Here is a 16,007-nt window from a genome sequence, read left to right as displayed (position 1 = left end):
GGGAAACAGGGTCATAATTGGAGCGTAAATTATGTAGGATCAGAGCTGGCTTCACTCAACTTACCGACATGAAGCTCCTAATAAATAACAGGATTTCTTTTAAAGCTTGGCTCGAGACTCATGATTTAATTAGGGCATCCATCAGAACCCTGACACCAAGCCAGCTCTCTCAAAACTAAGATTACCGCGATTCCTGGGTCCCAGGCTCTGTCTTTGGCTGCTGTGCCATTTCGCCGGTTTCCCATCCCCCCTGGCCTATGGCAACTCGAGAGCATGCCAGGGATGCTTTGCGAGTTGACACATTGAATTCATTAGCCAATTTACAAACTATATACTAAAGATAATTTACATTGTAGTCTTATCATTCTATATGATCTTTAGGCTTATCATAGATGGATTGCTAATATATGGATAATCACTGAAATGGCAGCAAAGGGATCTTTTTTCCTTCTAATATCTCTTTGCTGGCATTTAATGATTTTTTTTTCCAGCACAGATAAATTAGAGACTTAAGTCAGGAAATTCAAACTCTCAGCTTGTAGTTTGGCAACAGAGCTAGTGAGAGCTAGTGAGAGCGGCTTGCCAAATTCAGGTGGGCATTGCAAGTATTCCCTTGTGCTGGTAGGAGTTGGTAGCTCTATGAAAGGCCTGGGGGAGTTGTGTATCGCAGTTTGGTTCATTTTATTCATTTTTTTTTACTTACTGGAGACTTTTCTATTCGTGTATTGGTATTATAGCTCTTGGACTGTTTCTTATGTGACACTTGGGGCAATTTGAGTTTGAAATCCTTTTGTACCTTAGCATTAATTCTTATACGAACTGGAAATAAGAATTAGTCTTTAAATGATCACAGAAAGCTGTGGAAAATATTTTAACTGCAACACCAATATTTAAATAGAAACATATGAAGGAAGAGATTAAATAGAACAAAGGATTTATTTATGGAATTTATCCGCTGCCTCAATCCAGATGGATTACTTTATAATCAAGGCTGCATTCCCATGCACACATATGAGAATAAGTTAAGTCATAAGAATAATGCAGGTAATCTATCCACCTGATACCAGTTATGTATCATACAGATATATGTATAATATAGGTAAACTGATATTCATGGTACTTAGAGCAAACTCTCCATTTCTAAAGAAGAGGCATTCTCAGTCTATCTAAAAATTCTATCTGAAAGTAATGAAGGTAACTAAATTTTCAGAAGGAAAAAAAACAATAAAGAATATATTAACAACACTGGATTGCCTACTAATGTATGAATTCCACAGTTAAATAGAAAAGCATACCCTGCTGATAGAAGAAAAAATTGTCAAGTTTTGCTTATGGAGAAACTGGTCAAGAATAAGCATTAAAATTACCTGACTTTCCGATAACCTTCCTATAATAAATGTACATGTACGATGATACATACTAGTTATAAGGATTATTCACACATATATAATTTGCCTAATAAAATATTTGTATAGTAGATGGAGGATAAGGACAAGTCACTGATTGCCTGAGCCTGCGAATATAGGATACAAATCAAAATTCAATTCTAATTACTGGTATTGTGCTTTGATTACTCCAGAGAAATTCAGATTATATATGAGAACTGACTCACCTGTATGATTTTACACAGCAAGAAACAATGAGGAGAATACAGGCATCTAGTACAAACTATGATGCAAAAATTATGTAACAACTGTTCTCCTGTCACAATAAATCTCAGCCTTTTGTGCTTGCTGTCGGATACAAATATGTCAGTCCCAAGGTATATGTCATAATGCACATTTTATTGCTTGCCCCATCTGTGCAGATATTGATGATTGTAGGACTATATAGACTGAGTTATTTAAATTATATATTATATTCTCTGTATGGGGCTTGTCAGGATAACATATTTAAAGTTTTATAATTTTTAAACTAACCGAAAATATTCTACAAATCACATAATCATTTATCCACAGAATAATTTTTCCAAAGGTTCCATATGCTTCTTTTCTTTCTACAGCATAGAATTGTACATGAGAAAAAGCAACAGAAAATGATAGAAAGAAGCGTCTGTTACTAAGCATTGATTTGTTTTATCTCAAGGAGTTAGGCTTCTTTCAACAATGTTGCAATGATAGTTGGGTGAAATTTTTTTAGAAACTGCCCTTCATTTTCCTGGTGTCCCTTAAATGATCGGCAATGTTTTTTCTCAGTATGCACTTGCTGTACAAGTATAGTTTCTGACTTGCATTTTTCCTGACCTTAGCTTGACGTTCTGTGTCAAAGTGCTGTAGTTCAAGCTTTGCATCCACAATGCCATTATCCTATTACCTTGATTAAAGATTCATTTTGTAATAGTAAAAATTGGAAACTACTATGAAAAAGGTGAGCTCTACATGGATGCCAAGACCAGAAATTATTTTTGCATTACTTGGTTGGCTGATTATGTACCATCAAGTCATTTTTGAGACCTAGTGACCATGTAAATACATTTTTCTCCTTGATGTTCTATTCCCAAACCTCTTCTTTCAGGTCTCTCAACAGGACACTCATTGCCACTTTGATTGAGTACAGTATATCGACCTCGCATTGGTCATCTTCTTTTTCCTTCCACCTTTCCCAGCATTAGAGCCTATTCCAGGGAGTTAGGTTCTCACATAAAAAGTCTGAACTATGATAATTTGAGCAGATCACTTGCGCCTTGAGTGAAAACTTTGGATTGATTTGTTCGATGAACCATTGGTTCATCAGTAGTTTTATATATCTTTCCATAATTAATTAATTAATTAATTATTCTATTAACATATAAAAAAGCTACTGGATTTCAAAGTCACCGCTAAATACAGAAATGAAACTGCAGCAGAGTAATCAGAAGAAGCAGCTGCGGCTATCGCTCACCTAATTTTCTCAGCTATGAAGGGTAGAAAAAGTGAGCAAAAAAAAAAGAAGAAGAAGAAGAAGCCACTACTTCCTCCTACATGTCGTTTTGGACTTTCAGCCACAGTGCATTTAAGGACATGAGAGAGAGAAGGGAAAACTGACCTTGTTGATATTGCATTAGCCAGGAGGAAAGCAAATGAAGTACCCTCCTGACACAAGTGGTGATTGAGTGGTCCAGACAAGGAAACAGACTGGTACGATACTGCTCTTCAGGCAAGGTCAGTAGCCCAAATTGTCCCCATAGACTGCCTAACACAGGAGTCAGCAACCTGCGGCTCTGGAGCCACATGTGGCTCTTTCACCCCTCTGCTGTAGTTCCCTGTCACTCAAAATATGCGTCAGAACCACCAATGTGTGACACCCACCAGCGATTTACTGAGTTTTTCAATCTCCGGTAGGCCAACCATGGATAAATCCAAGAAAAGAAAAGTTTCAGAAGAAAACAGAACGCTTAAGTCAACTACATATGCTAGTTTTGTGGCCGCTCAAGAAATAGTCAGGCACGGGAAGGGTTTTGTGGCTCCTAGTGTTTTCTTTTCTGTGGGAAATGGGTCCAAATGGCTCTTTGAGTGTTTAAGGTTGCAGATCCCTGGCCTAACAAAAGGCAGTACATGATCCTCTTACTGTATCCACCCTGTCAGTGATGTGGCTGGAAGATTAAACCCATTGAGAGAAGAAAACAGTGACACCATAAAAGCATATTGCCAAACGCCACCCACAATGTGGAACAAGGACCGTCCACTCTCCCTATCAACATAGCTCTGGGGGAAATAACATTGATGAGATTTAGCTCTAAAACAAAAATTTTACCTAGTTCCAGCCACATTTATCTATTACAGCAAGAACCAAGTCTTATGGCACTCCAAAAGGCTTATCATCGCAACATTTTCTTAAAACACTGAGGAAACACGTGATCCACTCTGCTGATTAAAGTATCAGAGCCTTAATTATTACAGTATCACTCATAACATGAGCCCTTGACCCCATGCAATCCAATAGACCCTGGCCTTGGCTCACTATTTTCTCTCCTGCAAAACCCAGAAGGACAAAGAGAGTTGGGGCTGTTAAAAGTAGACCAATCAATCAGAACAGAGTTGGGAGGGACCGTTGAGATCTTCTAGTCCAACCTACTGCTCAAGCAGGAGACCCTATACAATTTCAGACAAGTGGCTGTCCAGTATCTTCTTAAATGCCTCCAGTGATGAAGCCCCCACAACTTCCGAAGGCAGCTGTTAATTGTCCTCACTGTTAGGAAGTTTCTTCTTACTTCCAGGTTGCTTCTCTCCTTGATTAGTTTCCATCCATTGTTTCTTGTCTTGCCTTCTGGTGCTTTGGAAAATTTTTATTCTTTATTCTGGAAATAGAGATATAAAAATATATATATTTTTAATTTTTATTCTTTATTCTGGAAAATAAATTGACCCCCACCCCCACCCCCACCTTCTTCTTCAGACCCTCAAACACGGAGTCTACTAATGACAACTTTATTAGGACACAATGAGGGATTCTCTTTGTGACAGCCCCTCAAATACTCAGATAATATAATAATACTACTAATAAACAATTTTATAAGGGCACAGTCAGCGGCTCCCTTCACCCGACAGTCTCTTAGCCTCAGCAGTCACAAGGCAGCGATTCTACCCGAGGGGACCAAATCTGATGGTTTTCGCTGGTTTCGAAACAACTGACCGGCGTTTACCCTGCCCGCAGCCCTTAAAAAGAAGGCAGGAGAATGTAAACCCGGGCGTGGGTGTCACTCGCCACGACGTATTACGCAGGACCCCACCTACTTCAAGGTAAGAATTAGGCTCTATCTCAGTTATATCTGCGCTGCTCGCAGCTCACCCCACCCAGGCGGTGGCAGTAGCAAAGAGTTCCGACCGCCCCACAAGCTGGCACCGCGGGGTGGGCGTTCCGTACTAAAGACGGCGCGCAGACTAAGGCCACGCTCCAGTTGCGAGAGCGCCGCCGAGCGTGCGGGGCCGAAGTAGTCAAAGCGGAAGCGCGGGGTTTGCCTACAGTCAAGCCGCGGCGGTGGTTTCGCTCGAACTTCGCGTGTAGAGCGGCCGGCCGGGACGCGGCGCCTCGAGGGGGTGTCCCCCGGCCACGTGCTGCGCCCAGGGACTCGAGCGGAGGGGACCCTCACTCTTTCGCTGGCCGCTTTTCGGACCGCCGCTGGTGGCGGCCGGCCGGGAGACGCTCCGCATGCGCCGCTCGAGGAGGCGAGTGGGTGAAGAGAAGGGCTCCAAATTCAAACGACGGAGGCAGCAGCGAGGAAACCCGGAGGAGTAGCCCGAAACCGAGCGGGAGAGAAGCGGGAGAGAAGAAAGAAAGGCGGCGGTTGGGAGGAGAAGAGAGGAGAATAAAAAGAGGAGGAAAAGGTGGGAAAGCCGAGGCCGGGTGAGGATCCCTGGCATTCCCTACCGAGGGAGCGGGGCTCTTCTCCTCGCTTTATTGCTCCCCTGCCAAGGCAAACCCCCTCCCCCCCCTTGACTCGTTTCCTCTCCCTTCCTCTGGAGCCGAGGCTACCCATTGTGCACCGCCATGGTAGATAGGGGTCCTTTGTTGACGTCGGCGATTATTTTCTACCTGTCCATCGGAGCAGCTATCTTCGAAGTGCTGGAGCATCCTCATTTGCAAAATGCGGCCGAGGGTTACAAGCAGAAAAAGTCGGAGCTCCTGAAAGAATTTCCCTGCCTGAGCCAAGAAGGGCTAGATAAGATCCTGCGGGTGAGTTTGTGTGCGTTTTTTAAAAAGCTTCTTTCCCGCCATCTCTTTCGACTCGGAACAAAATGGGTTGTCTCCTTTCAAATGTGCAATTGTTGTAGGGCGCCAGTTACACTTTACGCTTGAGCAAATGGCACCTGCAGTAATTAAAATTCGCGCCCGCAACACATTGCTTGCTCTCTCTCTCTCTCTCTCTCTCTCTCTCTCTCTCTCTCTCTCTCTCTCTCTCTCTCTCTCTGTCTGTCTGTCTCTCCCTCCCTCCCCCCTCCCTCTCTCTCTCTATCTCTCTCACACACAAACACACACCTTGCAATGTGAAAAAAGAGGGAAATTGTCCTCCGAATTGAGACACGTTTGCTATTTTTTTTTTGGTCCCTCTGGGAGGCAGGAGCCAGTTCTTTGAACACAGTAAAAGCATTCTTCGACTCCGATGGCTTTACTGCTAGGTATGTGCTTCTTCCTGCGCTGAATTGCACAAACTTAACAAGGCGTGGATAACATCCAGAGTCGCTGAACTCTGCTATAGTAGAAAGTATGGATTTGCTGTGCAAATATTGGTCTCTGAAATTACATTTTAAAAGCAGGTTGCTTCTGAAGTGTACAGATTCACTTGGCTCCTTCCCTGATATTGTGGGAAAACCAAGCTGGTCATATTTTAGCAGTGATTATAATATGCTTTGCTAAGAATACACTGAATGCCATGTCAGAGCATTTATCTGAATAACAGGTGCTTTGTTTGCAGTTTCTTCCCCCCCCTCCCCCAAATGTTGCACAGTAATATTTCTGAAATTGAACATGTGAACAGGTGAAAAAAATTGTATTTATGAGACTGATGTGTAAGGGAGGCCAATTTTGTAATCAAAATGTACTTTTAAGTTTTCTTGCAGTTGTTGGTGACTTTTAAGATTATGGCCAAAAAGTTTAGGGTTATGTCAACAGGCAGCTAAAATTTCTCATTTGAATGGGTATGGGCAGCCTAAGCCTGTTGGTGCATCTCTGGTTCTCAAAAGGTCAAAGATGAGCTGTAAAATAATTCATTGGAAATTATCTTCCATGTGGTATGGGTTATGCAACTTTTTGTTCCATCAATTTATTTATTTATTTATTTAAAATTCTGCCTTTGGATTCAGTGAGATACATCTAGAGTGGGTAGAAAGACTGAAGACTTCAAGAGAGCTTAGGCTGTAAGCACCTGATTGGCTGAACTTCCTAAGGATCTGAAAAACAAAGAAGGGTGCTGAATGTGTCCTTCTCTTGGTCTTTGTTTTTCCTGCCCCTTCTTATCTATCTGTTAAGCTCCATTAAGTAGGAAAGTTTGTCTGGCACTTGTGTTAAGCTCTGTCTTGCACAGAGGCCAGAGAGTACAATAAAGAATGCAGTATATTTGTTATGACTGAGTGAGTCACAATTTAGGCCAAGTCCTTTTGCCTTTTGCATAGAAATGTTAAGTCTTTAGTATAGAAATGTTAGCTGTTCTGCAGTAGCCTTTTAAATAAAGTTTTTCTGGATTACAATCCGATTCTTGTAATGTTTAAAGAATACAGATCTTCTTTTTTTAAGATGTTACATGCTTCAAAGAAAAGACAATTCCATTTCTCCTGTAAAAGAATGGCTTATTTTATAGAAAAATAATATTGTGCACCAAATGCCATACTTTCTAGGAGATCATTTGTTTGAGAAAGACAGACACAAGCAATGCAGTTCCAGTGCAAATCTTCCACCTGTGCTTTTAACTTTTTGAACTGTGACAAATGAGTACAATCTGAACTTACTGTACAGTTACTGACTTCAGCCAAGGCTGCATGTTTGGAATATTACATATTTTCCTCTTTCCATTCTTCTCTAAGATGGAGGGGTTTTCTGGAGGTAATAAGGAAAAAGGCAAATTGTTTTGTTATAATGCATTTGTATGTCACATTTTGCATTTTACATGTAGCATCATCATTAACCTTGCACAGTGCTTTATAATCACTGAATTGTCTTCAATTTGGCTTAGGTCATTATGGCCATTAACACCCTATTTTAAGTTTAGTGAACTGAGACTGTGAGAAATTAGTGCAAAAGTCATTGGATAAACCTATAATGTAAGCTGGGATGTCAAACTGGCGGGCCGGATGCGTCATGTGCAGGCCACGCCCACCCCAGCTCCGCAAATGGGAAAAAATCATGACGGCAACGTGACGCCATGAGTTTGACATCCATGATGTAAACCAAAGAAATCTATATGTCACGATCTGGGAGAACTGAACTAACTAGCATGATGTATAAGCTCTGTTTCAGTCTATAAAATGAATTAGATCTGTCTTTCCATATTGTTGTTCAAATTATTCTACAACTGGATTACTTGGATTGCTTGTATCTTTACAATTTATATTGTTTTATTTGTTTCCTAGGATGATTTGATTGCTTATTCGTAAACTTTGACTAACACCAAGTGTTGTATCTTATGATTCATCTTATGATGAATGTATTTTATTTTTCTTTATGTGCACTGAGAGCATATACACCAAAAGCAAATTCCTTGTGTGTCCAATCAAACTTGGCCAATAAAGAATTCTTCTTCTTCTTCTTCTTCTTCTTCTTCTTCTTCTTCTTCTTCTTCTTCTTCGTCTTCGTCTTCGTCTTCGTCTTCGTCTTCGTCTTCGTCTTCGTCTTCGTCTTCGTCTTCTCCTTCTCCTTCTCCTCCTTCTCCTTCTCCTCCTTCTCCTTCTCCTCCTCCTCCTCCTCCTCCTCCTCCTCCTTCTTCTTCTCCTTCTTTCTCCTCCTCCTCTTCCTCTTCCTCTTCTCCACTTGTAATTGAAAAAGTTCCTTATTTCAGGTCAGCGAAGTTCTTAAACTTTGATGCATCAAAAGTGCTACTCTGCTTGCTTGTTTTTCAAAGACTTGTATTTTCTTGTCTTACACCCACGTGGGAAGATGCTTGGTAGACTTCTAATTTAAAACTCTTCTACTGCATATATCTTGCTGAGGTGATTGGGCACATACACAGAACCATTCACAGAACTGATGGCTATTTCAAAATTTTCAGAAAAGTTGCTTACTCTGTTTAAGAGGCAAATCTATATACTTTGAAGTATAATTATTTACCTGGAAAGCAAGACATTCTTCAGAAACCTCTACTTCTTAGCATTTCCTCTTTCTTCATTAACAGACTGCACCTAAAATGTACCCAGGAAGTAGGGGAAAGGCTTCCTGAAGTAAAGTTTCAGTACCACTGATCTTACATTGGTTGCTGCACATATTGCATCATTCTAAATGAAGTGAGGAGTCCATGCAATTAAAGATCTTAATAATCATAGTCTTAGATGAATGATCATCTAGGACTATGATTATTAAGACCTTTAAATTTGTGTTGCTTTTTCACACAGAGCATGTTTACTCAATTAGTAAATCGTGAAGGGTTGTTGGTTTTTGTTATTGATACAGATTGATTATTTTGCTTTCCATTTCCATTAATGAAAATTTTGGACACTTTGTATTGGAGTAGCTAGAACTTCTGTTTTTTTTTTTTTTTAAGTTCTTAAGTGAATCCAGGAATTCTGCTGGTATGACTATCTCATTTTCTCTTTGCTCAAATTATGGTGCCACACCCATGTTCAAATCCCTAGTAGCTCTCATATGCAACTTGGACACAACTTGTTTCTTGTTTTGCACAATTGCACTCTGTTCTGCATATACCGTACATGCTATCTACTTTTCTTCACTCCCTCAATTTCTGGGAGGCCTGTATTAGGTTTCCAGCTATATATTCTCTTTTTAAAAAATGTTACTTATCTTCCTCCTAGTTTTTTATTTTTTGTTTTTAATTTGATTTATATGCCGCCCTTCTCCGGAGACTCAGGGCGGCTTACAGTGCGTTAAGCAATAGCCTTCATATTTTTGTATATTTTTTATACAAAGTCAGCTTATTGCCCCCACAAACTGGGCCCTCAATTTACCTACCTTAGAAAGGATGGAAGGCTCAGTCAACCTTGAGCCTGGTGAGATTTGAATTTACAGTAATTGCAGACAGCTGGTGTTAATCACAATGCTATCAGTCTGCTGAGCCACCATTTTATTCTCAGTTTCCTGGAAGCTACAAATAAGCTATATTCTTTTTCCTTTTTCCCCTTTAAAATGGTTGTTTTGATAAAGGAACAAGTTCAAAATCAAATCCTAGAAGATATTGGTTTCAATATGGTAGGTGTTCTTCTAAATTCTGAGTTTTTGCAAAAAAAAAAATAATCCACTCCTAATTAGTCTTTAATCATATACCCTGAAAATATGAAAGATAGTGCAAGATAAGTGTATTTCCATGGCTTTCTACTTCACAACAGGTATTGCTAGAGCTTAGCGTGTACAGACTTGTAATGTTCTATGAATTGTGGTGTTTGTGCTACATTTTTCTTAATAGATAATTTGTTACATTTTATGCTGGTAATGAAGTAACATAGACATAGTTTGTAATGATAAAATGTCCCTATTTTGTTCCTTCATTGAGTCATAAACTGTAACGGTTAGTAACTGGTTTTTATTTCCTGTAACATAGTACATAGGAAACTTTTTTTTATTCTTTAAAACCACAGGTGCATTTCTGTCTTAAAAGATGTCATGAACTTCTGAATGGGATTATTAGAAAAGATTTTTTTTTTCTTGTATGTCTGCAGGGGTGGGTTTAAAATAGCAGCATAATCTTATGCATGTTTATTTTGGAATATATCTACTGATTTTTGAAGGACTTATTATCTAATAAGTATGCATAGGGTGGCAACTTTACTGGGCAAGAACTTTCGAGGATTAGGTCATGTTTTCTCATATGTATGAAGCATTATCAGTTAGAAATTGTATTGGGTACAGGAACATATTTGTGTTTTATGAATACTGGGCCACAAAACCACAAAATATGAGAATTGTTGGTCCATGACTTTTTCATACAGAACAATAATGCAGAATTGCTTGGCAGGATGAGATGGGTGGCATATAAATTTAATAAATAAGTAAAGTAAAATAAAATAAATAATGTATGAAAGATAGCATCACAGTTAGGTTATTCACTGGGCCAATGCTATTTTTCTAACTTGGGTTTAATTTAACTTACTTGGGCTGATAGTTACATTGGCTGATATTCTGAATGGGTCATGCTATCTGATGTATATTTGGGCTCCCTACAAAAATATTAAAGCTTTGTTCCTACTTTTTGAATTCCACAGTTTTGTATACTTTTTTTTTTCTCCTTTCCCTCCTCAGTTTCTTAGCAACATGTTAAACCCAAGTCAATCAAAATTGAAGGTGTCATTTATAAAATTTATTTCTGAAGAGTGAAGACTTAAGTATAATATCAATATTGGAATAAAAGCTTCTCTAAAACTTTGTTGGCCTTCCGTCAAAGATAATTATAAATGCAACCTTGCAACCTCTGATTCATATTGTCAAAATATAATTATCATTTGTGAAACTAAAGTGACAGATTGTCCTTAGACGTATGTTTATGAAAACAATGACATAAATTCAAAAATAGGTTATTTGTATTTTACTCTACTGAACAGTATCATTTAGTCATGAATTTTAGCATACAAGTAGTCCTTGACTTACAATCACTCATTTCATGACCTTTAGAAGTTACAATGGCACTGAAAAAAAGTGACATGACAATTTTTCCACACTTAACTGTTGTAGTATCCCTATGGTCACATGATCAAAATTCAGATGCTTGGCAACTGGCATGTATTTATGTCAGTTTCAGTGTCCCAGAGTTATGTGATCACTTTTCACCACCTTCTGACAAGCAAAGTCCATGGGAAAGCCAGATTCACTTTACAACCATATTACTAACTTAACAACTGCAGTGATTCACTTAAAAATTGTGGCAAGAAAGGTCATAAAATGGGACCAAACTCACTTAAAAACTGCCTTGTTTAGCAATGGAAATTTTGGGTTCAGTTGTGATCATGAGTTGAATATATCATAGAGGGTTTATATTTTCTTATATCAAAAGAATTAGCCAGAGTCTTTTCACACTTGATAAACTGATGCAATTTCCACTTTGTCAGTAGTCAACTACTAGGAAAATGGAACTTGCTTTCTTTTTTTATGGTATCTACGATTGATACCACTAACTAATCGACTGACATACTTAGAATTTACTTATAATGTGAGCAAGATAAATTTTCTGCACTTCTATAGTTATAAGTTGAATGTACACCCATCTATCTTAGTGTACAGCTTTGTCTAGTTGATAGGAAACTTGCTATATGCTTCTAAAGCACTTTAGCCTGCCTCAATTTTTGTCACAGTCTCATTTGTATGTTGCAACACTTCCCAGTACATCTTGCATAAAATTAATAGAGCATTGCACTCCTTTTCTCTCCATTTCCTGCCTTGTATTTTTAAAATAAGGATGCATTTGCCAGTTAGGTTTTTGCTTTGTTTTTTACCTGGGTGTACTTAAATGTGGTCAACTTCTTTATTGTGGTCTGACAATTATACAGAAGCAAAAATATATTACTAGGGTTTAATTAAACATTGCACCAATGCTGGGGGATAAAGAAGCAAACAGGCAGCCATATAATCCATTTGTTTCTTGGAGCCAAACTGGGAGACTTTCTCCCTTTTAGCAAAAATGAATAGGCTAGGGTTTTTTTCTCAGTTGGATAAATTGGTGAAAGGATCTTTATTAGCATTGTAAAGGAAAGGATCCTAGTGACAGTCAGAATAGCATGGGAATGGCAAGACATCTAAAAAAGGAGGGGGGAGAGATTATCATATTGTCATGACTTACAAATTGATAATTTTTAGAGAAAGTTGAGTCTTCTTTAAAGTAGAATAGCATTGAAAACTTATTTTAACACACCTCCCTGTCTTTCCTTTAGGAAATTATATTTGTTTATTGTTCTTTTTTTTAAAAAAAGTATGCTCTATAATTATGATTCCGGTTTTATGTGAAAATGTGTTGTCATTGCCTTGAGAGAAATGTTTGATTCACATGTCAACAGACAGGAGAGTGTAAATCTGATTATATCTCTCACCTCTTAGGTTTCCTAAGGGAAGATTTGAAAATTTTGCAGTTGTTGTTATTGGTAGTGATGATTTTGTTACTAAAATATTATGGGAACTTTTATATGAAGTGTACAACCTACACAATTAATAGAAACATTTCATTTCCCCCACAAACATGCAATTTGTAGCCCTAAAAATATTGATAGAGTGCTATACTTCCTAACTCAGATGTCTATTTGCTAGATTTTTATCTGAAGCATTTTTAAAAACCCAATTTCTAAATTTTATAGGCTAGCAGTGAACAATATTAGGTCCAAATTAGAAGAATTATGGCACTGCCATAGAAAAATGTGAATTTGTTTTTTCAGTTGATCAGTTCATAGCACAACCAATGCATTATTTTACTTGAATAGGTTTCGGATATCTTAAGATGGTTATTACTGGCATTTTTGTCAGTGCTCAAACAGTATGATACTGTCACAGTGCAAATATATATTGAAATTCAGAATTCTGTCAAAATGTAATTGCAAAAGAGTTGTAAAGAACCAGTTTCCCTTCAGGTTATCCCTTTCTTTAGTACATGTATCATTCATGACTGGAATAGAATCTTCCACCAAGCAATTGAACAGCTTGAGGTTTTTTGTTTTGTTTCTGTTGTGTTAAACTTGCAATGAAGATAATCAGCTTCAGTCCCATTATCTGCCCACCAGTTGTTGGATGATCACTTCCCCTCTTGTGTGCTACAGTGCATGTTATCTGGCAGGGTCAGGAAGGAACAACGCTAGCATAGATCTTATCCTCTTTTCTCTGTATGAGTTGGGCAATAAGTAACTGATCTAGAATTGTTACAAGATTATTTCATAAGATAGGTAGTAGTTTGATTTGATGGCATGCATAAAGTCTATTTCAGCCCTATACCGAAAATAAATTTGGTTCATCCACAATTCTTATGAAAGCAGATTATATGTGGAAAGTGAGTATGGAGCCAAGATCCCAAGACCATTTGGCACCTTAGCCTTTCTCCTTTCATGTTTGGCATAGATACATACCAGGAAAAGTCTGTGAGCTTTACGTTTACCATGCAGCTGGGTAATGAAATGCAGATTTTTCTCTATGGTGCAACTGTGTTTAAGAAATTAGTCCTAGCATATGGTGAAAAACTAGATACCTTCCATTATTTATGCTCATTTATGAAATTAACTGTGAATATAACTTCCATTAATCTCTGGATTCCATAAAGCACATGAGAAATCTTGTGATGGATCAGGCAGTGTACTGATGTCATGAGAATTCTTGTATATTGCATGAAATCAAGCCACTGAAAGGTCAGGCTGTGATGATCTTGTGTCCCCTTCATTAGACTTGTAAGTTTCTCATTAGAATAGCTATAAAACACTTGTCAGTACTGCCTTCCCCAACTCCAAATTGGAAGCATGTGCATAGATAAGTTACAGAGGTTTATTTTGTTGACATAATTTAAAGAGAAGCATCTACTTTTCCAAAGAGAAATGATTCTTTTAAAGGGTTAGGAAACACTTCACGCCAGTTCCTGCCAGTCATCTACTAAACTAGATAAATCCAGAACAGAGAAACTTGTATTACAGACAGTGAATTAAGGACAATGGTTTTCACAGCCTTTTAAGATAGACATACCATATTATTGATTGCCTCATTTGGATTAGGCTTCAGGGTGGAGAAGAAGCAGCTGCAGCAGCTACAATTAATTCTAAATGTGAATACTGTAACATATTTGTAGTTTAAAAAGAAGAGGATGCTGTCTTTGATAAAGCATTGCCATGCATTTGATTTGTTTCTCTATATTGTTAATTTTTTTTTTAAAAAAATAACAAAGTCAGGGTCCCAAGTAAATGTGTGATGCATCATGAAAGTATCTTGTATTTCCTTGTTGGAACTGCAGCAGAATATTTTTCCAAACCAAACCTGAATAACTTCCATTTACAAATTGGAAAGAGTTATCAGGAAAACTTCTGACTAAGGACAAACTACCTAAGTGATTGGTTATTGCTGCCATCTGCTCTATGAAGTCCACTCCTTTTGATTATATACAATCCAGGGGTGAAATCCAGCAGGTTCTGGAGAACCAGTAGCGGAACTTTTAAGCAGTTCGGAGAACTGGTAGCAGAAATTTTGAGTAGTTTGGAAAACCAGCAAATACCACCTCTGGCTGGCCCCAGAGTGAGGAGGGAATGGGGATTTTGCAGTATCCTTCCCCTGTTACGGCCACCAAGCTACGCCCACCAAGCCACACCATGCCCACCAAGCCATGCTCACAGAACTGGTAGTAAAAAATTTGGATTTCACCACTGATACAATCAGTTTAAAATGGGGGAATATTGTAACACAGGGCAGTTTTGCTAAATTTCTAGTTTTCTCAATGTTACTTTCCCAATTTTATACTATTAAAATAATGTTAAAGAGTGATATCTTTAATTGAGATATGAAACTAGTATAAAATGTGTGTGACAGTAGTAATCCATGAAACATTTAGGCAGTATTCAAGCTTTCATTTGCAGACATCTTAAGAATTTATATCCAAATCTACTCCAACATGGACAGCTGCTTCTTGGACTGAAGTCTCAACAGCTGCTGTCCCTTTTGTGACCAGCAAACTATTGAGATGATCACATTTCAGGCTTTATGATGCAATAACACTTGCAGCTGCACTTGTTTCAAAAGAAGGATGTTCGTTTTCAGTGGTTATTGAATATGCAACTTGGCTAAGAGAAGGAAGTTTGTGATGTTTACTTTTTCTTTATAAATAGATATGGAGACTATTAAAATGGGAGCAAGGTGAAAAAGAATAATGAATAGAAATCTTTTGCTTCAGGCAAATGATGACCTGTTAAAAATGTGAATAACAGCAGGTTTTCCTTTTATGCCATCATACATACAAATATCTCTTAATATAAATATGGTCTCCTTTCACAATCACAGATTGTATGTGATTTATCAGTGTAATATACAACTATGTTAATTATATAATAAGCCAACCACAATTTGTGTGAAGCATGATGTTTTGGTGCCAAAAGTACTATATATAGTCATAATCCAGTGTTCAAAGCAGGGCCATTAATTATTTCTTCATTATAAACTGCTTTACAGGTCCATGCTTCCTTTATCAGTTAGATTTATTATATATCCTATTAGCTGAATTCTAATTGGATCCTTGGTGGGAACATCTGGAGAGGTTTTGCTCATAGTTATGATTTGCAGTACTATAGAGCAGGCATGATTTTCTGTTGTCCATACCCTTGAACTTTATTCTGTTCATGAATAAGAACTTGAGATCCAACTTATAATATTACTATTTATTGCTATTTCTCTCTAACATCTCTAACATCAAAAAATGTGAAAGGTAATGC

The 16,007-nt window shown here is 38.0% G+C and overlaps 1 protein-coding gene and 1 long non-coding RNA gene across 3 annotated transcripts in view; one reads left to right on the top strand and one right to left on the bottom strand.

The window, feature by feature from the left end:
• Nucleotides 1-917: 917 nt before the first annotated feature.
• LOC132712056 (uncharacterized) lies at nt 918-5,629 on the bottom strand. 2 transcript variants are annotated; one of them, XR_015731482.1, is made up of 2 exons: nt 5,512-5,629; nt 918-4,276 (listed from the first exon to the last, which is right to left on the bottom strand). It is a non-coding gene; the product is annotated as an uncharacterized LOC132712056 (long non-coding RNA). The 2 variants fall into 2 exon arrangements; XR_009622768.2 differs by lacking the exon at nt 5,512-5,629 and adding an exon at nt 4,520-4,684.
• The window catches only part of KCNK5 (potassium two pore domain channel subfamily K member 5), a 34,013-nt gene continuing 22,785 nt past the window's right edge, over nt 4,780-16,007 (top strand). The window contains exon 1 of the mRNA XM_034428021.3: nt 4,780-5,652. Within this exon, the coding sequence (XP_034283912.2) occupies nt 5,467-5,652 (186 nt within the window). The 5' untranslated portion in view covers nt 4,780-5,466. The remainder of the gene's footprint in view (nt 5,653-16,007) is intronic.

Source organism: Pantherophis guttatus, chromosome 1 (genome assembly GCF_059756535.1).
Source record: "Pantherophis guttatus breed Tessera chromosome 1, ASM5975653v1, whole genome shotgun sequence".
Classification (NCBI taxonomy): Eukaryota; Metazoa; Chordata; class Lepidosauria; order Squamata; family Colubridae; genus Pantherophis; species Pantherophis guttatus.
The sequence above is the reverse complement of the archived record's forward strand: the minus strand, read 5'-3'. Positions and strand labels throughout refer to the sequence as shown.